Source organism: Epinephelus lanceolatus, chromosome 22 (assembly GCF_041903045.1).
Source record: "Epinephelus lanceolatus isolate andai-2023 chromosome 22, ASM4190304v1, whole genome shotgun sequence".
NCBI classification, from domain to species: domain Eukaryota; kingdom Metazoa; phylum Chordata; class Actinopteri; order Perciformes; family Serranidae; genus Epinephelus; species Epinephelus lanceolatus.
Genome location: NC_135755.1, coordinates 25,158,732 through 25,181,632, shown reverse-complemented (window position 1 = coordinate 25,181,632; position 22,901 = coordinate 25,158,732). Strand labels below are relative to the sequence as shown.

The window sequence follows — 22,901 nt, the reverse complement described above, 5'->3', positions numbered from 1 at the left end:
TTGCAGGCCTGTCTCCTCTAAGTTTTCAATGTCATTAGGCAGCTAAGGCAAGAACTCTGGTTCACTGGCAGAATTCCTACCCTGGAGAGATCCTGCACGTGTGGCCATACAGCAGCATATGTGTAGCGGATGAGATGGTGACTACAACTTTAATTCCCAGAGAATTCTGATAATTAACCGTTAACTAAAACTGAATTTTTTTTAGGATCTGTTTATATGAACTCTGGGTAACAAATGAAAATGAAGTGCCTAATTTAACTTAAGACTGGGCCTGAAGAGAAGGAATCGCAAAGGTTTAAGGTCCCACATTGACAGTTTTAAACAGTTTGATTAATCTGAATCCAGCAACTAATTAATGAAAGAAAAGAGACTTTTAGACACTCTAAAATTCCACAGGCTGGGATAAAATAGATTTGGGTAGCAACCTCAGCTTGGTTTAATGTGCTTAGAATTATCCAGTCATGTACTATCAAATCAAGACACCAGTAAAAATGAAAGTGATTAATCCATTGATTTGTTCTCAGGTAAATCTTTGCTCAGTATTTCCATCAGTGCCTCCTTTGTGTTGGTATAAGCCAAGGTCACAGGCATTGACCTGAACTCTAAGATTTCAGGTTGGAGCTGTTGGAGTGGTTCTCAGATGTGCATGAAATATTTAATGTCCAGAAACTGCAACCTTAGTTCTGTCATCAAAATAATAGCTGTATGGTAAGATTTTCTAAATTTAAATCAATAGTATTAAAGATTTGTAAAACTTTGTCCTCACAGAAAATGCAAGCTTTACAACATACAGATGCTCTTATGATTTTTCTTTTTGGTATATTTAATGTTATTCTCAGAATGCACTGCCTGTATAAACCTCAGTAGTCTATCTAAATGAATGTGTAAAAATATGATTTTAAAATGTGTTTTATTGTGTTTGTCTTATAGTTATCAGTCAAACACTCTCAGCGCACCGAGCATGTTGATATGCCATACAAGAAAATAAGAATCAAGGCCGACGTAATTTGCATTTTATAAAAAATATGTGGCTTCTTATTTTTCGAAATATGCTGAAAGTGTGACATTTTCACAGTGACAGGCTTTTATTGTGAAGGAAACCTTTTCCAGCTTCCGTTTTATTATCTCGTCAGGAGCGTTCCTTTTTTTTGTACAAATAAAATAAGATTCTAAAGTGTTTTTATTAACTGGTGTTAAATTTCAATCAGAATTACTGCTCACATTATATTTCTTTTAATTATATTTTTTATTGTCAACGTTATACCGGAAGTCGTATCATTTGTCTGTTCTCATTCAGTCCGCCTTGACAACGGAGCCCAAAAAAGTGACGTTGCAGGATAAACAAACGGAGGAGAGGCAGCTCAGACGGAGACAGAGCAGTGCGGCAGCCTGTATCCTGACATTTTGTAACAAAAAATATATATTTATAAAGCGGATAATGCAGTCTTCCAAGAGGAGCGAGAGTGACTGGCAGGGGCTCGTCAGCGAGGTAAGTAAGTGGCGAAGACCGCGAACAGCTGTTGCAGGGACGGACTGATTATAGAGAAGCTCCCCTTTTCCATATGGAAAGACGGGCTTCGGTGTCTTGTCTTAATAGACCCGAGGAGCTGCTTAATACCACATAGCAACCCCCTTGACGTTACTTATTCGTCTTTTGCTAGGTAACCTAAGCTAAATATTGATTGAAGGGGTAGCTAGCATGCTACTCTGTCAGGCCGACAGCATCACACTCCGAGCATCTGGATTGGAAATGCAGTGACACCCCTGCCCACCTCTGAAACACGTATGGCGCTTTATAGACGAGATATGAGACACCTGTGGGACTGCATTTACGTGTTAATATCATTAGAAATAACCAATAATATTTAACTTACTCCAGTTAATAGCTCTTTAATGCAGAGTGGCCCACAACCCCCCTAAATTTTAAAGTATGATGTTTTATACACAAACAGTCCATTAAAGTGAGAAAATAACTGTCTGGTTCATTGAGTGTTAGTCACCACTTTACATTAGAGACGTTGCTTTATTCCACACTACTACTGCACCTTCAGCTCCATTGTAGCAGCTGCTATTTAATTTGGTTATGAGCTGGTCTGACAGCTATCAAGGTTGACTCTGTTCCTTCTGCTGTGTCTTATCAACACTTTAAACACTTGGCTTCCACTTGTGAGTGTGTTTTTCCACCTGTAGCAAACTGGTCTGGGTTGGTATCATTTGCTCAGTTGAATCATTTGACCATTTACATCCCAGGATAGGGAAATATCCTCCTGAGACCTGAACGTTTGTCAATGATAATACATTCCCAATATCTTCAAATGAATACTTCTTAATTAACAGCGTCTTAGCTTGTTAATGTTGCTAAAATTGGTCAAATTTGTTGCTATATCAAACTACAGACATTATTGATAAACATAAATAAACAAGTTTTAATCATAAACTTTGTTCAGGTTTTGGACCTTGTCCACTTTTGTATTGGGATCAGCTGCAGACTGACTTGGCAGAGATGGCTGCCATCTTCAGTACAACATGAGGTGCATGGAGTGCTGCTGGGTGTAGAAAAAGTGTGCTTCTGGTGCTCTTCGGTGTGGGGATCAAAAAAATGATAGGAAGAAAATTAAAAAAACTGAGGCACTCAGGGTGTAGAAAAATAAAAAGCCTTTATTAAGTCATGGCTTTGTTCTGATTAAAAATGTCGACATGTTTCAGCCATGTGGGCCTTCATCAAGACAAATAAAGAGACTCTCCTTCAGACAACCTCTTAACACTAGTAAACAGTCACATGATCAGCGTGGCCAGTTGGAATCTCTTCACCTGATTATGGCTGCCATCTTGTTTATACATGCATTAGCGTATTGTGCTCTTACTACCATTAGATGGCACAAAAAAGTGTCCACGAACAAGGACAACAGGTCTAAGTCAAGTAGAATGATGTATAAGGTCTAGAGATGCACTGATCAAGCTTTTTCAGTTTCGATACCAGTCCCGATGCTGTGGCTTTGAGTATCAGCCAATACCCGATACCGAGCCCATACCATGGTTGACCTCAAAAGCTACATATATCTTTACATGTAGAACAGAAAATACTAGAGGCATCAGGCATTGATGACTACACGGTTCTTTTCTAAAATAAAATGAGACAAGATGAAACAGATTAATGCAAGGATGAACTCTTTGTTTTTAACAAAAATAAACAATTGTGCAACAGCAGTTGAAATAGTGTGAAATACCTCCACACAACAGATTCTCTCCTTCACTCCATGACGTATGACGTAGCTCACGTCGCAATAGATTAAAAGGGAAAGGATCTCCTGAGGTGTAGGTTGCATTTTCCGATACCCGATCCAACTATTTTGATGATATCGGGGCCGATATTCGATCCAGATCCTTTGCACACAACATACTGTTGCAGTCAATGAAAAATTCATTCATAACTTTTTGTATAAGCCCAGTTGAATATTGCAGTAATAATGTGTGGTTATCACAAAATCCCAAGGCACACCATTTGAGAGCCACTGCAGTTGGTGTTATAATAGATGGATGTCATATACAGATGTACTCTTGTCGTTCTGGAACTAACACATCAAGCTATATGCATCTTCTAAAACACCTGCTCTCTGTTCTTTCCCTTTGTGCGTGGTTTGCTGTAGTTTCTGGTGTGTAAACGTAAGCTGGAGAGTAAGAAAGAGGCCCTACTCATTCTGTCCAAGGAGCTGGATACCTGTCAGCAGGAGAGAGACCAGTACAAGCTGATGGCTAACCAGCTGCGGGAGCGCCACCAGGGACTCAAGAAGAAGTACAGGGAACTCATTGTGAGTGGTTCAAAACCTTCAAGGTGATTTTTATCTGTCTGTCTATGCAAGTTGTTTGTTTATTAGCACTCTCTGGTGAATCAGTCAGGCAAATTGGACTGTTAAACAGCATTCATAATGTAATATTCGCTGACTGTATTCCACAACAAAGAATATTTTCATCATGTGAATGTTCATGTTTTAGGATGGCGACCCCTCTTTGCCACCAGAAAAACGCAATCAAGTAAGTTGTGGTTGATTTTTAAGACTTAATTACAGCAACTAATGCTCTAAGTATTTGCCTTCACCATGTTCAGGTGTAACTTTCATGGTGTGGTTGAATCAAAGCGCTCTCTCCTTTTGCTCTGTTGATTTAGCAAGGTGAGGATAACCTCCGGAACATGAGTTCACGTCCAGTACAGGATCTCAGTGGACAAACAGCCTCATAATACCAAACAAATACAGATCACATGCTCACACTTGCAGACTTGATCTGTCTACAGTGAAACACATGCCCCCTCTACCAGATAATTACAGGCAGAATAAATGTTAGGGGGGGTGTGTCTTGCAGGAGTGCTGCAGGACTCTGCTTGGTGGTACTTTCAAGGATGCTCTGACAGCCTGAATTGAAGGGTTGGCTGCTGAATTGCATTATAAAAAGGGAGTCTTGCAGTTTAGAGGACAAACAACAAGGAAACATCAGTGTTGTGCTGACCTGCACGCCAAAATAATGGGATTTTTTTTTAGTTCTGATTGTGATTATTTAGAATTCTAAGATGGCACCCTAATTGAATTGGTTTTATTGTTGCATTTGACCGTCTCTTTGATGGATTATGTGGCCTGTCACCAGCTGTTTTGCTTTTGTTTTTTGACCATTCACGTCATTCGCTCTTCTTCTCCACCCTCTCCTTAGGTAAACCTGGCTCAGCTGTTGAGAGACTCGAGAGAACGAGCGAAGCAGCTGGCCGAGGAGGTGAAGGAGCTGACTCAGAGACTCACGGAGGCCCAGGGGGATAACAAGGTAGCAGCACAAACACACACAAACTTAAACGCAGTTAACAAAGCACTCATATAACAAGACCCCTCGCTCGATCCACTGCGTGAGAAGATGTGTTTGAGAGAAGCAGTGATTTTGCATGTTTCCTTCCGCAGCTTCTGAGGATGACCATTACTCGACAGAGGCTGGGGGATGAGGAGGTGGGGGCACGCCATTTTCCCGCCCATGAACGCGAGGACCTAGTTCGCCAGCTAGAGAGAGCAGGGCTACAGGTTGATACATTTCCTTGTTTTCCTCCCCAAGAAATTATCAACCAAAACCAAGAAAGCCTCAGTAGTTCATACAAATCATTCACATTTTGCATTGTGCATCAGGGGCATGCCTCACTTTGCCTTGGCTGGAAATATTGTCAAACAACTACTCCTGTCACTCCCTGCCGCTACATACCCACAGTGGAGTATACAGTACAGGCCAAAAGTTTGGACACACCTTCTCATTCAATGCGTTTTCTTTATTTTCATGACTATTTACATTGTAGATTCTCACTGAAGGCATCAAAACTATGAATGAACACATGTGGAGTTATGTACTTAACAAAAAAAGGTGAAATAACTGAAAACGTGTTTTATATTCTAGTTTCTTCAAAATAGCCACCCTTTGCTCTGATTACTGCTTTGCACACTCTTGGCATTCTCTCCATGAGCTTCAAGAGATAGTCACCTGAAATGGTTTCCACTTCACAGGTGTGCCTTATCAGGGTTAATTAGTGGAATTTCTTGCTTTATCAATGGGGTTGGGACCATCAGTTGTGTTGTGCAGAAGTCAGGTTAATACACAGCCAACAGCCCTATTGGACAACTGTTAAAATTCATATTATGGCAAGAACCAATCAGCTAACTAAAGAAAAACGAGTGGCCATCATTACTTTAAGAAATGAAGGTCAGTCAGTCCGGAAAATTGCAAAAACTTTAAATGTGTCCCCAAGTTGGAGTCGCAAAAACCATCAAGCGCTACAACGAAACTGGCACACATGAGGACCGACCCAGGAAAGGAAGACCAAGAGTCACCTCTGCTTCTGAGGATAAGTTCATCCGAGTCACCAGCCTCAGAAATGGCAAGTTAACAGCAGCTCAGATCAGAGACCAGATGAATGCCACACAGAGTTCTAGCAGCAGACCCATCTCTAGAACAACTGTTAAGAGGAGACTGCGCGAATCAGGCCTTCATGGTCAAATAGCTGCTAGGAAACCACTGCTAAGGAGAGGCAACAAGCAGAAGAGATTTGTTTGGGCCAAGAAACACAAGGAATGGATATTAGACCAGTGGAAATCTGTGCTTTGGTCTGATGAGTCCAAATTTGAGATCTTTGGTTCCAACCGCCGTGTCTTTGTGAGACGCAGAAAAGGTGAACGGATGGATTCCACATGCCTGGTTCCCACTGTGAAGCATGGAGGAGGAGGTGTGATGGTGTGGGGGTGTTTTGCTGGTGACACTGTTGGGGATTTATTCAAAATTGAAGGCACACTGAACCAGCATGGCTACCACAGCATCCTGCAGCGACATGCCATCCCATCCGGTTTGTGTTTAGTTGGACGATCATTTATTTTTCAACAGGACAATGACCCCAAACACACCTCCAGGCTGTGTAAGGGCTATTTGACCAAGAAGGAAAGTGATGGAATGCTGCGGCGGATGACCTGGCCTCCACAGTCACCGGACCTGAACCCAATCGAGATGGTTTGGGGTGAGCTGGACCGCAGAGTGAAGGCAAAGGGGCCAACAAGTGCTAAACACCTCTGGGAACTCCTTCAAGACTGTTGGAAAACCATTTCAGGTGACTACCTCTTGAAGCTCATGGAGAGAATGCCAAGAGTGTGCAAAGCAGTAATCAGAGCAAAGGGTGGCTATTTTGAAGAAACTAGAATATAAAACATGTTTTCAGTTATTTCACCTTTTTTTGTTAAGTACATAACTCCACATGTGTTCATTCATAGTTTTGATGCCTTCAGTGAGAATCTACAATGTAAATAGTCATGAAAATAAAGAAAACGCATTGAATGAGAAGGTGTGTCCAAACTTTTGGCCTGTACTGTATATTGCCAGTATGAGGCTTAAAATGTGGTGATGTTGTATTGGATTTTATTATTTTGATGAAACAATACTTACCTTTCCTTTAGACCCGCTGCTGAAGTGTTATTGAACACGGCACTCAAGTTCTATCTGCTCTACTGGAGCCACTCACTCAGTTGAAAACAGCAGACGTGGTTTCACAGTGGAGTTGCTGATTACTGAAAACAGTGTATGCACTCTCAGCAAACTCCACTTTAGTAAACAAAGCTTTAGAATATATTTTAGTGGCTTCTCTTACAGTTTTTGCCTGTTTCTAGATGGAGGAGATGGAGCACAACATGAAGGCTCTGACAGACGAGCTGCAGGACGTGAAGGCGGAGCGCAGTGTGTTCAGGGAGAAGGCCTACCGGCTCAACGTGGAACTCAACCACGTCTTGGGCAACCGTGAGGCACGCATCATTGATGTGGATGCCCTCTGCATGGAGAACAGGCAAGTGGGACAAAGAAGCAGATATCTAGTACACCTCTAACGATCACATTGTTTCAAGCCTGTTCCTCCTCTGGTTTCCTAAATCTCCATTCCAGCTTCTAAACGTTTTCCATTAGCAGCAGATTCCAAGGAACTTGCTTTAAATCTTAGTAGTTGCTGCCCGTGTAGACTCACTATCTCTCGTCCCTTTTTTCTCACACTTTAACGGATGTAAACAATAAACCGGATGTAAATCTTTGTTGAATAATCATGCTGTTGGGGGATTACAGCCAAAATATCTGGTGAAAGCAGAAAAGCAAAGTATAAGACAGAAGGACGTAACCATGTTACAAAATTACAAAGAAGCTTAGCAGCCACTTTATTTTGATTCTTCATCATTGATCATGTTTGGTTTTCATTTCTAGATCTATATTTTTGTTTCTGTATTTAAGATATGCTCCTCCACGTTTGTGGAAAAAGTGCACCGACTTCGTTTTCCAATCGTCTCAGATTTTGGATATTATTAGATAGTAAGCGCTGTCTTTTCTTGGTTTCAAAGGTCCAGTGTTTAGGATTTTGGGGCATCTACCAGCAAAAATGGTATATCACATTAATAACTATGTTTTCATTAGTTTATGATCACCAGAAAATAAGATTGTTGTGTTTTAGTTACCTTAGAATGAGCCATTTATATCTACATACAGAGCAGGTCCTCTTCCACGGAGGCTGCCATGTTGTTTCTACAGTAGCTCAGAACAGACAAATCAAACACTGGCTCTACTTTGAGCCATTTGCTTTTTTTGAGTTGTAGTTGTCTTACACTCTTGGCACACAGGAGAAGTTTCAGTTCTGCAACCTCTAAATCCGACACACTGGACCGTTAAAGGCTGCATTACAGTAATGTAATTTTCTAAACTTACCAGAGTATTCTACTTCTACTGTTGACTGCTGACCCTTTATCCACATTACTGTTGATTATTAATCAAAAATCTCACATCAGTAAATTCACCACTTGTACATTTTGAAACTTTTAAGTGTCTTAAAAAAAGGGGGTTGCTAAAAAGTGGCTACAGATCATCATCACACTGAACATGGCTTTACAGCCTTGTTGTGATGGTGACCGTAGTGTAGTTCGCACAGAGCCTAATGTTAGCTTTTTATTCATTTATGCTTCAAAAATCATGAAATTGTTCATTTTTAAAGATTATCTCGCTGAACTAATTGTGTAAGTATCATAAACTTTAATCTTATTTTCTTCAATAATCCAGAATTTGATGGAAAAATCCCATTGGCTTGTTGACAACAGAACCAGGGCGACACTAGTTTCCGCCACAAAAAAAACATCATCCCTGCAGAAATCTATTCACAATTTCTTTGGTACACTTTGTGGATAGTTGTACCTTTTCTCGTCCACATCAGTGAACATGAAGAAAGTTTTCAGGACACTCTACTATTTATGTTATATGAGTTGTAAACTGTTAGTATCTGTTATGCTTTGCATGCAGTCTGCACCTTATCAGTGTTGTTAAATGTCCTCCAACTCTTCTGTTTGTGATTGTGATCATTTTTACTATAGGTATTTGCATGAGCGTTTCAGCCAACTGCAAGAGGAGGTGAACCTGCTGAAATCCAACATCATGAAGTACAAGGTACAGATGGAATGACTGATCTATGGATCCTGAAAAAAATCACTGAATTTGTATTCGTATGCACGTGCACTGAAAGTAAAACTTTTATTTAAAGTGTTCTTCAGACATGGCAGGGCAAGATTTATCCTCTTGTTTTTCCCCTCCCCACAGACAGCTCTTGAGAGGAGGAAAAACTCCAGCACATATGGGAAATCAAACAACAGTCCCCTCACTGGAGTACTCTCCGCCAAACAAGGTGAAAACACAAACTGTTCAGCTCCCTTTGATTTCTCTTTAAACTCTAACATAAACAGACACCACAGCAGCTGATCAGGAGAGGAGTGAAGGCCAGTAAAATGTACGTGTTATGACGTGTGAAGTCGCTTTTAATTAAACATACCCTGCATCTCTGATTCTTCCCTCAGTATAACACATCAGTTTCTTAAAACACCTTTGTTTCTTGCCTTGTTTCGTTGCATTATTTAATAACTCCCTTTTTGCCGATCCTTCAAGCCACCGCCCGGACACCAGCTGAGTTACTAATTGTATTCTGAGTGGTAGAGAGCACCACTGGCAGGGAAATGAGCCTGCCAAGATGACTGACAGTTGCTGGCAGAAGCAGCACAGTAGGCTCTGGAGTTAAAGTTAGGAGAGTGTCTCTAGTAGACAGCTGTTTCGAACTCTCCATCTCTGTCTTGCTCTTGTCATGCTGTTTTCCCCGTCTCATGTTAAATCACCCTGTCTTGTGTATATTTTAAAGTTTTGCAAGAGTTTTATTGGTGCATTATGGGCAAGTTGTAGGTTACTACTGGCTTCAAACTAAATATTTTCTCTTTCTATTCCCCTTACCACCTGTCTTTCTTTTATCTGCTTCACTCCTATTTTTCATCTCCCTCTACTTTTTAGTCCAGGAGATGCTTCTGGAGGAGCAGGGCTGCAGCCTGCCAGCCACGCCTCAGTCCATATCCGACCTCAAGTCCCTGGCCACGGCTCTGCTTGAGACCATCCACGAGAAGAACCTGGTCATCCAGCATCAGAGGCACACCAACAGGTAAATTTATGTCGGGGGAACCCTCACCTGCTCCTCCACTGGAGGACTTTTTCATAAGGCTGACCTTAAACTTTCCCCATCCTCCTGGCACACTTAAAATGTTTGCATACCTGTTCTGAGAATCCTCCTCCACCTCCAAGGCAAACATTGAACTGTGACACACGAATACACAAACACACACAAACAGTGACCTGACCCATCGTTCTTGGCTTGCAGGATCCTTGGGAACAGAGTGGCAGATTTGGAAAAGAAGCTGAAGACACTGGAGGTTTCAGGACTGTGGAGTCTTCCAGGTGGGTCTGTGTTAAAGCTCCCCCCCCAAAAAAACCCACACACATTTTAAGCTGTACCACACTGCAGTCTCCTTATTTAAGTCTCCACAATCCCTCCATGTTTTAATCGAACATCAAACACAATTATTAAGCAAATATAGAGTAATAACAGTCACTTATATGTGTAAAACATGAACAGTATTTCAGTGGCACAGTCATTTATCATGGATATAAATTTAAATAAATGTTTCTGATTATTCCAGCTTGTCAACAGTGATTTTTAAGACTATGGAATTAGAGCAACGGGGGTAAAATAAAAAAAAGAGAGCTTTTTTATGCTTCTGAAGGGGGCCATGACAGAAAAAGTTTGAGAGCTACTGCTGTAACTGTGCCACACCATTAGCAAACATGACCGTGTCACCATGGGTGTGTGTGGGTACATAAAGTAAACATATAAGTGAAAAGGGTTAACCACTTTAAACCAACTTTATATAAACTGTGCCATTTCTGTCCCTTTATAATGAATTTCTTATGGAAATTTGAGAAGAAAATGTTTTTCCTAACATTAATCTTCTCGTACATTGCTCTTGAAACCCTTGTGATGTCATTTATGTTTTTATGAATTAAAAAAACAACTATTTTCCTCTAATTTTTCCAGCCAGCACGCTCGCTTACACTGATTTCCCTTATTGTTTTAATCAAAATACATTAATGACGTTTAATGTCCATAACAGTGTGTCTTTCTCTCCTCTCTGGCTGCGTCTCAGGCTTGACCTACCGCGTATCCGTGGGAATTGGGAGTATGTATTCCTTCTGCCCCACTTAGCCCATCCATGCCCTCTACTATGTCATGCCAGGACAAATCTGGGCAGACGCCCAGAAAGTGTGTCACCTCATGCCCACCGTTTACAACGTGTCGACTCCATTGACCACCCGCTCATGTGTCTGTTCATGATACCATTGACTGGTGCGCTCTGCCTGAATATCACACACTGATCCTTTTGGTCTGGTGGATCTGTCTGAAATTTTATACTCAGGGGAAAAAGATTATTATTTAATGTTGGGGTTGGGCTTCTTTTAAGGACAGGAGAGACCTTTTTAAGGCGGAACGCTACTGTTTTCAAGGCTCATTTTAAAATGTGCTCAGAAGCAATGTTTTTAGGACATGAGAGTGAAAATGAATCATTAAATATGCTTTTTAAATTGCTGATATTTTTCTTTAAACTCTTGTCATAATGTGAGACAGTGGAGAAACGCTTCTTAAATTTGACCCAACTAATATTCCAAAACACAATCAAATATAGAACACTTTTTTTTGCACCTGTATTCATGCATTTTTTTTTTTAAATGAGTAACCCGAGGCTTATGTATTTAATATTTTGACATGCACTGTATCCATAGCAGCCTTGACATTTTGCTGAGACAGCTGCCACCCGTTCCCCTCCCTTTAACAAACCTCATCCTCAGAGCAGCAAAACCAAACAAAAATAGTTTAACAATCTATCAAATGTAAACTGCTTAAAAAATTAGTATCCCAAACTACATTTGCAGCCTAAAAAGAATTTCCACATACAGCCAGGTGATGACAGTCCACCTAGAAAATAGTTCCCCATTTTCCCCACTGGAGGGAGATGTTGTGCCGCATATGAACCGGAACTGCGAGGTGGAGGGGCTGCGGCTGGATGGAGGTGCCCTGTCATGAGACCGTCATTCTCACCGCCATAAAACTGACAAGCATCCATTACTGAAAATGATTGCCCACATTACAAACACATTTAGGGGAATGTGCCGTTATTAGGGAATTTGTAGGCGAGGGCCCAGAGTGCCTGACGACCACGCTGTCCACCACAGTTAGGGAGACAGAAATATAGAGAGAGATGCGAGCGTCTGTGGCCTTGATGTGATATGAAGTTGGGCTGATGGATATTAAAGGCAAACAGGGTAGGATGGAGGGCCTTGGCTGCCTATCTGAGGCCCGGAGAACACTAGAGGTGACTACGTTGTCTCCGGATGAGAGAGAGCCAAAAACAATAACAATGACATCGATGCAGTGAGTCAGATAAAGTTGTGATTGATGGATCCCCACCAGTCCGCCAGTCCGCCAGTCCCCCCCCCCCCCCCCATGGTGAATGAGTGCAAGCTGAAATGTAACACAGCAAGTGAAAGCCTGTCAGCATGCATCAGCTATTGAAAAGACAGAGGTGGATACAGAATGCACCTATATAGCTCTGTTTTGGTCCAGTGACAGACTTTCTCCAGTTAAGAGGAAGGCATTTCCTTGTCACTCTGGAGCTAGACAGCACTGCATCTCAGTGTAGGGTTTAACCGTCTGACTATTTGACAGACATCTCTTTTTTTCTCTCTCTCCTTATTTGTGATATAGAGTATGTGATCTGGTATGTTGGAGCATCATAATGCGATGAGATGTTTAGATGGTTGGACAGGCAAATGCCAGTAAGGTTTAAAAGAAGTCACAGGGTCCTCCTGCTTTCTCCTGAGTGCTGCCTGGCTCCAGGAGACACACCACTGGGTTCAGTCTGGCCCTCACTCTTCGTACCAATAACTAACACCCCCTTATTTATTGGATTTCAAAGCAAGTCTGCAGAACTCCTCTCAGGCCCCTGTCTCAAAACTTCTAGACTATGCTCAGATCAAGCAGCAACCTCTGTGGTCAAAGTGCCAAAAACTGCAAACTGCACCTCTCGTCCAACTTTGGTCACTCCTGCCTCCAGAAATCAAAACGGGAGTCCACAAACCAATGGGTGATGTCACCATGGTTACATCCGTAACTTTTGCTCAGATGTAGTTGTAGAATCTTAAAGGTACAGGCCAGCTTTCTGGGCTTAATGAACAGGATAGTTGCCTCTGAAGAAGTGCTGATTCTTTTGTCTTTTGACAGTGGACACATGATATGTCACTGTTAAAGAACCTAGAAAATTAAAGTCCGCAAACGGGAATCGAAGATATATCAATATATCTTGAGATAACAGACTTGTCAGTGGTCGCAATCATTCACATGGAGCTTTGTCTTAACTGATGCGATTGATTGATATCTCCGGTCGTACTGGATCGTTGTGTGCAGTGTTGCAAGTCAATGAGCACAATTGCTCTTTGGCGATATATGATCCACAAGATTTTTCAGTAGAGACCTCGAACACCTTAATTTGCCTCCTAGATATTTGATTCATTCGATTAGCCAAAAACAGCTATTCTCATCTAGAAATTGTATCGATAAAAAGTGTTAGAACATTCACTCTATTTTGATTTAATCAGTACATAATTTTACATATACCATGAAGGAAAATTCTACTCACATTATCGGCCCCTTATTACAACAGGTGTTTGTACCATTTGCTAATAATCTATAGAAATTAGCTGCTTAATGACATCACTCAATATAAATTCCACAAGTAATTACAATCAGGCCTATAGAGGGAAAGAAAAGAGGCTATGAGGCTGCTTCTATTCTAGCGACCCTGTGAGCGGTACTTCTAGCTAAATGCTAACATCGGCATGCTAACATGCTGATGCTTAACACAATATTCACCAGAGTGTTAGCCTGCTACCAACTGTTTCTTAGCAATGACCATAATTTACAGCTGAGGATGATGGGAATGTCATTAATTTGGCAGTTATTTGGTCATGACCCAAAGTCATAGACCAATTGAAATGATCTGCGATCAATTAAGTTATTCGAATTCATCCTGAGGGTGCTTAAATCTTTGTATCAAATTTCATTGCAGTCCATCCAATAGTTGTTGAGATATTTCAATAAGAACAATTCAACATAGTGATTCAAATGTAAAAAAAAAGTAAAGGTACTTTTTAGACAACCGACAACTTGCTTGCTTCTCTTGACGCCCCAGTCGGTCTGTAGGAGCCTCGGGATCCACACAGCCCCCACCCCACGCTATCACTCACTGTGCCCACGTCATTGTCAGCACTGAGCATCCATAACAATATGGACTGCATTCATAACAATATGGTCTCCGTTCACCATTCATGGCTCTCACGCATCGCATCACCCAGCCATCCATTTTCTCATTCTTCTGTTTGTTTTTGTGCCTCACACTTGAATGGTCAGAGAAACAGGGCCTATTCACAGGGTTTCTGTGAAGGCTGATGTGCACACTTACAGGCTCATGTGTATGCGTGTGTCTATGTGAATAGAGTTGTGTGTGTGTGTATTTGTGATGTCTGGTTTATAGTGCACAGTCTCCTATGAGTAGCATATGGTGTCAGCCTAAGAGGCGTGCAGCCATCACTAATGAAGACAGATGACAGGGAACTGAAGCCACTTCCTGTGAGCACTGCAATGCATACGTGCGTGTATGTTTGTATGCACAGCACAGCACCATACATGTGCTTGGATGAGCTCCATCCAATCCTGACATGCCCAAAACTCTTCACACCACTTACTTTGCCTTTTTGTTGTCACTTGGATGTGAAGGTAACGGGTTGTGTTTGTTCCTTGATGGCGGTCTCACAGGGACACGAGACCATAGCACACCAAATGAAAACCTTCAACCGGAGCTCCATCCAACACGTGCCACATCTCAGCCAAACATGCAGCCCGGAGTGCAGTCACCCAAAGGTGAGTGCGTAATTGTGTGTAACTGGCATCTTCAGCCATTGATAAGAGGACTCGCAGCTAACGGCATAAACACTGTAATTAGCCACCACGTGCGAAACACTCCTCGCTATCTTCCATGTTTAACCCAAGTCCTTTCCCTTCCCGCCTCCTCTCCTGTCTGCTTCTCATTGGTGCAAGCTGCCCAAATGCCATGGCATTTTGGAAATGTGAAGCAAATTCTCGCCCGCTGACATTCAGAAACTTCTGCCGTGTTCTCTTTGAAAGGGGATGGGGGACGGGGGGCCATAAATATGGATGCCAGTTCAAGTAATGTTGCTTTCTTCCTGTGTGTTTTGGCGTGTGTGTGTGTGTGTGTGTGTGGGAAAAGGTGGCTGGGACTCTATGTGCAGTCTTTAACCTTTTTGCCTGCACATTCCACAAATATGGGTCAGTAATCCCCAAAGTGAGAGCATATTTTGGCGAAGAAGCAGAACTAAGCTGTTGCTATTGCCGAGATGCAGGGTGTCACACTTGTCTTGCGTCCCCTTGTCTGGGGCACTGCTGCTATATTTAGCCTGTTGCCATGGAAGCACTTCAGTCACATAAGTAATTGAAATAACTTTCTACATTGACACAGTGGTCCAAAAAGAAAAAAGTTTTCCTCAGGTTTTCTTTTGAAAGTGTTTTTTTTTTTTTTTTTTAATTTTTTATCATAGTTTAATTTTCTCACATAAAAAAAGACATAAAAGAAGTAATTAACTAATCAACTGGCATGACAGTAGAAGATTTTGTCAGCATCCTTTGTTTATACTGGCTATTCAGTGGTTTATTGTGACATCAGTCCTACTCTGGCAGCTCTGTGTCTGTTTGAGTCGCGATCTTACTTCATAACTCCTTCAGAGGAACAGAACTGGGGCAAAAGTACTTGTTTTCTGAAGTAACTGTGGCCTCAGATCAAGTGAGTAATTAAAATGACCAGTTGTCTCATCTTCCCTCTCCCAGTTGTGTCAGACGACAGAAGTTCACATGAATCATCGTGGGAATGCCACACCGCTGGCAGCGACCTTGGCACAGATGGCGTCAGCAGGGAAGACGCACCTGCACTGCTCAACAGCCTGGAGCCTCTAGTTGGGGTGGGGGTGGAGACGAATGGGATCGACGGGAGAGTGGGGGAGATCGTGACCCTGACGGAAGACGGAGCCGCGATAGAGCTGGAGGAGGGGCGGAGTCCCGTGGAAGAGGCGGGGCACGAGGTCGAGGGAGTCGAGGATGAGGAACTGGGTTCCACGGTGGAGGAAGGAGAAGAGGCAGCTCTGGCGCTGGGTGTCACGCCCACTGAATCAGACCTTCCATGGCTTCAAGTCATACAAGCCTCTGTGGGTCATTCAGAGGTGGGTACTCAGCCCAGCGAATCCCAGGACGATGGGTCAAATCATGAACCTGATCATGTAGAAGCCTCAGTATCAATTCCAGAGAACAAGTCCACAGAGGAGTCGAATACAGGGGAGTGGGACATTGTGGATCTGCGCAGTGACACCTGTCATAGTGACAACTTGGCATGATCTGACGTCACCAAAAGACATACGTATTGATAATTGCAATCATCAATCCTAGTTGCATTCACACAGTGACACCACCGCTCACTTGCCCCCTTTTCCACCTAGCAGCTCTGTTTCAGTCAATAAAACAGAGAGAAAACACTTTTTCAGCCACCACTGAAGGAGCCAGAGGTGCACTTTGTATCGAGACAGGCTTGTTGCTGCGCAGGAACAGGCAATCTCGAAATCAATGGAGTCGCAAACTTCATGCCCTACAGGGAGAATTTAGCTAGGAAAATAACAAATATGGCAGCCTCAACTCCTGCGCCCCATATTCCCCTCTTCCTTTCCCCCTGCGATAAGATAATCCCAATTGTTTGCTTTCTTCTTCTTCCTTAAGGGATGCCAATAAACTTAGTGCTGCATTTTGTTGTGACTCTCACAGGGAGTCCAAATTGGCCTAACATGTAATGAATGTGCTGTACGTATGTGTAAATGAATAATATTCATATCTGAGATTCTACTGATGTCTCTTCATCTCAATGGATGAATCTTGCTCATCAGCAAGTTTAAATTTGTCCTTATTTATTTTTATTTAGAAGTTGATATTTGAATGCGACAACATGTGCCTTATATGTAGAAATGTATACTGATATTTATTAATATAAAAGCATAAACCATCAGTATGACCTGTCTTGAAGATGGTATTACCGACATATACACAACAAAAGATATCTGATTTGTCCAGTGCAGTGATTCCCAACCAGGGGTACTTATACTACAGGATGTACTTGGAAAGACTGTGGAATAGCTCAAATAATATGAACAAAACAGACAGTAAAACAAAAGTAATGGATTCATGCAGGGCTTAACAATAACGATCCCTTCTCTCTCTGCCCCTTTCACGCTCAATACTGTCCTATAAATTAAAAGCAAAAGGTTTAGTTGGGGACTGCTATGAGTGGTGACACTTACGGGAAACTATGATGATTGGATAAATGTACAGGAAAGTTGCTATGATTGGACAAAATGCAAGGCAAGACCAGACCAACCTAAACATTGACACGACACTCTTTCACTGCACTCTAAATCCTGAAATAACATTTTAAAATGAATCCAAATGAACACATTGGGAACACCACAAGCAGAGACAATGAAGGGGCACTTGAGTTCGGAACCACTGGTCTCGTGACATTGAAAGTTTTGATTGATATTTGTATCAGCTCCCTCCTTAAGCTCGAAACCACACAAGTGGGAATTTCATCTGATCTAAACTTCCACTCTGACACAGAGGCTGACTTTGTGAACTCAGTGTAATATTTGTTTGAGCTTTCACACACAGATGAGGTTTGTTTGATAGTAATGTTCCGAACCAGAAAATGAGCCCATATCCGCAGAAAAAATCGCTTGACTCATTTCTAAGTGTTCGCAAGGTTGGTCCCTCATTAATTCTAAATGCAGCAGTCTCAGTCTTTTGATTGTTTTACAGATTAAAGCAGCTTAACTTGATTCTCTTCTTTCTGTCCTCGGGAGAAATTGTTCCAGCATCACAAATCTACACTGAGTTGTCTGAAATCACGTTCAAATTCTTTATTTAATTGAATTAACATATCTATTTTTGGAAAACATTTATTTTGGGTGCCATGTAAAAGCGTATTAAATGTTACTGTCCATTGTTCAGGGTTTTGTTCATGTCCAACGATTTTTCCAGCTTCAAATACATACAGTAAATATTCAACAAAGTGTCTTAGTATGATTGTGTAACTGACAAACCAAAGTTATTAACACCAAAAGTTTTCCAGAACTGTGAAATGGATGCGCAGACACACCCATTTCGTCTAGCAGCCAAAGCTTCGAGCCCACTGTGTATTGAGAATCAGTGGTAAGGCCTACTCTTCCTGCACGCAGGTGACAGCTGGCCTCTCCAGGCAAACACAGTGTCAAAGCCAGAATCCATGAACTGCTTATTCTGCAGAAGGCCGCTTGCTATTTTTAATCTCTGACACAAAATAGAGGCGAGAAGAGAGAAAGAACTCGAGCTTGGGAGCCATGGTGTGTACCCAGTGTCGGCCCTGTGCCAGGCAGCTGATTTGGCACACTGCAGCAAGCCCTTTTTTTTCTGAGGAGTTTAAGTTTATAAACCAGATGGAGTCTGAACTAATGGAATCGTAAGATGATACCAGCTTGCACTGGGTTGCTCATAAAGTCAGTAACCATTTTTTTTGTACTTGTGTGAAAGCCTTGAAGAAATTAGAGAGCTCTGCATATCTGTTGGACAAGAAGACACAATAGTGAGACACATTGTGGGATTCAGGGAAGATGCCCCTTGTTGCATGTTGATAATATTTTTCTTTTGTCTGTCCTGTCTTCCATTCCTTGACCCAGTGTTTCTCCGCAGTATGGAAAAATCTGATTTTTAGGAATTCCCAGGTCTGAATAAGCATGGAAAAAGGAAAACAGAGAGTGGAAAATATCTGTTTCCACACTACTGCCCCATTCTGTTTTAGAAAATATAGAAATAAATTAAATAACTGTACCAAATCTGGACATACACGACTAAATTAGTTTGACAGAAAACAGGCAGTATCTTTGAACTTAATATATATATAGCATCCAAATGTCTGGTGTGAACATTTATAAGCCGTGCAGTGATGTAGCTATCTTTTCTGTGTAAGCAAACGACAGATGCTGTGAAAACTAAATTTTTAAAACTCTTTTCAACTAATTTTTGGTTCTTATTTATAAAAGAAACTAAAAAAATATCAGTGAAACAATAATATTTAGTCAGTATGGTTTCCATGAGCTACATTACCTCACTATAATCTGGCAATTATTAGTGTTGAAACTCTGTTACCCATTAGTCATCACTTTTAAAACATCCTCTCTTTTTTCTCACTTTACATGGACCTTCGTTCAACATTCAGTTATAACTTGTTTTCCATCATTATCTAAAGAATATTTTAGTGAAAACGTTTAAGAAATAATTGTGGCCCCAAATAAATGAAATAAGCAGTATGCATGATTTAGTGCCATCTAGTGGTGAGGTTGCAGATTGCAACTAACTGAATACCCCTTCTACTTAGACCTCTGTTTCCAAGTATGAAGAGAGCTTACGGTGGTCTTCAGGCATTGGCGGATCTGTCTATAGGCAACATAGGCAGCAGACAGGAGGATGTGGTGTCAAATAAAAAAAAAGAAAAGAAAGAATGAAAGACATTTAACATTTAAAATAAATCAAACCTAAGGGAAATGGTTGAGTGGAGAGTGGAGAAAAAGACAAAATTAGCAAATTGCACATATCGTATTCTCTTGTTTGTTATTTATTATTATTGTTTGTTAGCTAAGTTGTTTATTTGTGTTGATTTCTCGTTGGCTGTTGTTCTTGTAATTAATAAATAAAATAAATATAAAAGATAATTTTGTATGGGGGGCACCAGGGGAAGCAAATGTGCCAAGTCCACCATTGCTTTTAGGTAACCGAAAAACCAGTGTTTGGTTTGTTGGTTTGGTTTGTTCTGGGCTACCATAGAAACACAGTGGTGCAACATGGTGTGCTCCATGGATGAGGAGACCTGCTTCCAGTGTGGATATAAATCATTCTAAGCCAACGAAAACATGAAAATGTTTAGTTTCAAGTGATTATACACTGATGAAGACAGAATTATGAATGATATATTCCATTTCTGCCAATATATCCCCCAAAATTCTACACACTGCTCCTTTAAATATGACCAGAAATTAGACCTTGATGGATAAATTGAGCAATATTTGCATTTATTTATATATATACAGTACAGGCCAAAAGTTTGGACACACCTTCTCATTCAATGCGTTTTCTTTATTTTCATGACTATTTACATTGTAGATTCTCACTGAAGGCATCAAAACTATGAATGAACACGTGTGGAGTTATGTACTTAACAAAAAAAGGTGAAATAACTGAAAACATGTTTTATATTCTAGTTTCTTCAAAATAGCCACCCTTTGCTCTGATTACTGCTTTGCACACTCTTGGCATTCTCTTGATGAGCTTCAAGAGGTAGTCACCTGAAATGGTTTTCCAACAGTCTTGAAGGAGTTCCCAGAGGTGTTTAGCACTTGTTTGCCCCTTTGCCTTCACTCTGCGGTCCAGCTCACCCCAAACCATCTCGATTGGGTTCAGGTCCGGTGACTGTGGAGGCCAGGTCATCTGCCGCAGCACTCCATCACTCTCCTTCTTGGTCAAATAGCCCTTACACAGCCTGGAGGTGTGTTTGGGGTCATTGTCCTGTTGAAAAATAAATGATCGTCCAACTAAACGCAAACCGGATGGGATGGCATGTCGCTGCAGGATGCTGTGGTAGCCATGCTGGTTCAGTGTGCCTTCAATTTTGAATAAATCCCCAACAGTGTCACCAGCAAAACACCCCCACACCATCACACCTCCTCCTCCATGCTTCACAGTGGGAACCAGGCATGTGGAATCCATCCGTTCACCTTTTCTGCGTCTCACAAAGACACGGCGGTTGGAACCAAAGATCTCAAATTTGGACTCATCAGACCAAAGCACAGATTTCCACTGGTCTAATGTCCATTCCTTGTGTTTCTTGGCCCAAACAAATCTCTTCTGCTTGTTGCCTCTCCTTAGCAGTGGTTTCCTAGCAGCTATTTGACCATGAAGGCCTGATTCGCGCAGTCTCCTCTTAACAGTTGTTCTAGAGATGGGTCTGCTGCTAGAACTCTGTGTGGCATTCATCTGGTCTCTGATCTGAGCTGCTGTTAACTTGCAATTTCTGAGGCTGGTGACTCGGATGAACTTATCCTCAGAAGCAGAGGTGACTCTTGGTCTTCCTTTCCTGGGTCGGTCCTCATGTGTGCCAGTTTCGTTGTAGCGCTTGATGGTTTTTGCGACTCCAACTTGGGGACACATTTAAAGTTTTTGCAATTTTCCGGACTGACTGACCTTCATTTCTTAAAGTAATGATGGCCACTCGTTTTTCTTTAGTTAGCTGATTGGTTCTTGCCATAATATGAATTTTAACAGTTGTCCAATAGGGCTGTCGGCTGTGTATTAACCTGACTTCTGCACAACACCACTGATGGTCCCAACCCCACTGATAAAGCAAGAAATTCCACTAATTAACCCTGATAAGGCACACCTGTGAAGTGGAAACCATTTCAGGTGACTACCTCTTGAAGCTCATGGAGAGAATGCCAAGAGTGTGCAAAGCAGTAATCAGAGCAAAGGGTGGCTATTTTGAAGAAACTAGAATATAAAACATGTTTTCAGTTATTTCACCTTTTTTTGTTAAGTACATAACTCCACATGTGTTCATTCATAGTTTTGATGCCTTCAGTGAGAATCTACAATGTAAATAGTCATGAAAATAAAGAAAACACATTGAATGAGAAGGTGTGTCCAAACTTTTGGTCTGTACTGTATATATATATATAAGCTACTTTTTTTTTTTAAGATTTCCGACCACATGTAATTGCGAAAGACATTTTGCAGCTAAACAACAAATTTGTCAGTGCCCCCTGGTGGACATACTATGAAATAGTTACACTAATCTAAAAGACCTCAAACATGCAGAATCTTTGGCATTTTTGTTTGTCTGTTTGGCCAACCTCATATAACCACACAAACAACCACCATAAACATGCAATAGAAGCTTTTCCTTTCCAAAGATTTATCAGAGACGCTCCCCTCTGACCATTACCTGTCAGGCTTTCACAGCCCAGTCTTTGGTGTTGTCACAGAGCTGAAAGATTCAGCCTGTCACCCCAGACCCCAGAGAGCAAAAGAGGATTGTTGAGAGCTGTAATAGCCAATCATCACCACTTCAGATAAAATGTGGCTACAGTACCAGCAACTAGCCCATGCCAAAAACTAATCTTAGCCCCTTATCTATGACAGCGACATCCCCCACTAGAGGGCGAGTAAAAAAAAAAAAAGCATGCATTGTGAAGTGCTTTGATTGGTCTTGTGCTGCTTAGATCACTCAGGTGTGTATTTGCCTCTTTGTATTTGTGCTTCAAAGAGAGATCAAGGGAGGAATCATTTGTATGTGTGTGCATGCTTGTCCTGTGATTTCTGTAGCTTTGTACTTAGCTGCTACCCTTTCATGTTTTAGATGTCGAGATGGGTTGTACCATATCATATATACCACTAATCTTATCACAGTATCAACTTGCTTTGTTCTGATCCCTGGCCCTACCCTGGAGCCTGGCTGGTGGGAGAGACGAGACGGCTCACAGCAATGCTCACCAGCTCTAATAAGTGTGACCAGGGAGGGTTTGACACCCCATCATCGCGGGGTCCTCCAAAGGTTTGAGGGATGGGGGTGGACAGGGGCGTGTGGAGCCAGCAGTTTCCAGGCCAACCACTCAGCAGGGTTAATTACTATACCAACCAGATGCCCCTTCCAGTGATGGTCAGTGCCCTTATGATCCATGCTTCATTCGCTCACCTTGCTTTTTTACGCTTACCTGAGTTTTATCATGTGGTGCCTCTGAGACAGTGGAGTTCACAGAGC

At 41.7% G+C, this 22,901-nt stretch overlaps 1 protein-coding gene across 3 annotated transcripts; it reads left to right on the top strand.

Annotated features, from left to right (window-relative positions):
* Positions 1 to 1,300: 1,300 nt before the first annotated feature.
* ccdc149a (coiled-coil domain containing 149a) lies at positions 1,301 to 17,073 on the top strand. Of its 3 annotated transcripts, XM_033610209.2 has the most exons (13): positions 1,301 to 1,489; positions 3,648 to 3,809; positions 3,994 to 4,032; positions 4,702 to 4,809; positions 4,941 to 5,057; positions 7,173 to 7,345; positions 8,901 to 8,973; positions 9,124 to 9,208; positions 9,859 to 10,003; positions 10,220 to 10,296; positions 11,043 to 11,075; positions 14,765 to 14,869; positions 15,851 to 17,073. In XM_033610209.2, the coding sequence occupies exons 1-13, from the start codon at positions 1,439 to 1,441 to the stop codon at positions 16,408 to 16,410; spliced, it is 1,728 nt and encodes a 575-aa protein (XP_033466100.1). In that variant the 5' UTR covers positions 1,301 to 1,438; the 3' UTR covers positions 16,411 to 17,073. The 3 variants fall into 3 exon arrangements, with proteins under 3 accessions (XP_033466100.1, XP_033466101.1, XP_033466099.1); XM_033610210.2 differs by lacking the exon at positions 11,043 to 11,075; XM_033610208.2 differs by lacking the exon at positions 11,043 to 11,075 and having other exon boundaries at positions 14,726 to 14,869.
* Positions 17,074 to 22,901: the final 5,828 nt, after the last annotated feature.

Coding starts and splice junctions, on each gene's coding strand:
- ccdc149a (XM_033610208.2), top strand. CDS start 1,439: ATGCAGTCTTCCAAGAGGAGCGAGAGTGACTGGCAGGGGCTCGTCAGC. Junction 5,058..7,172: donor TAGAGAGAGCAGGGCTACAG/GTTGATACATTT, acceptor GCCTGTTTCTAG/ATGGAGGAGATGGAGCACAA. Junction 14,870..15,850: donor CGGAGTGCAGTCACCCAAAG/GTGAGTGCGTAA, acceptor TCCCTCTCCCAG/TTGTGTCAGACGACAGAAGT.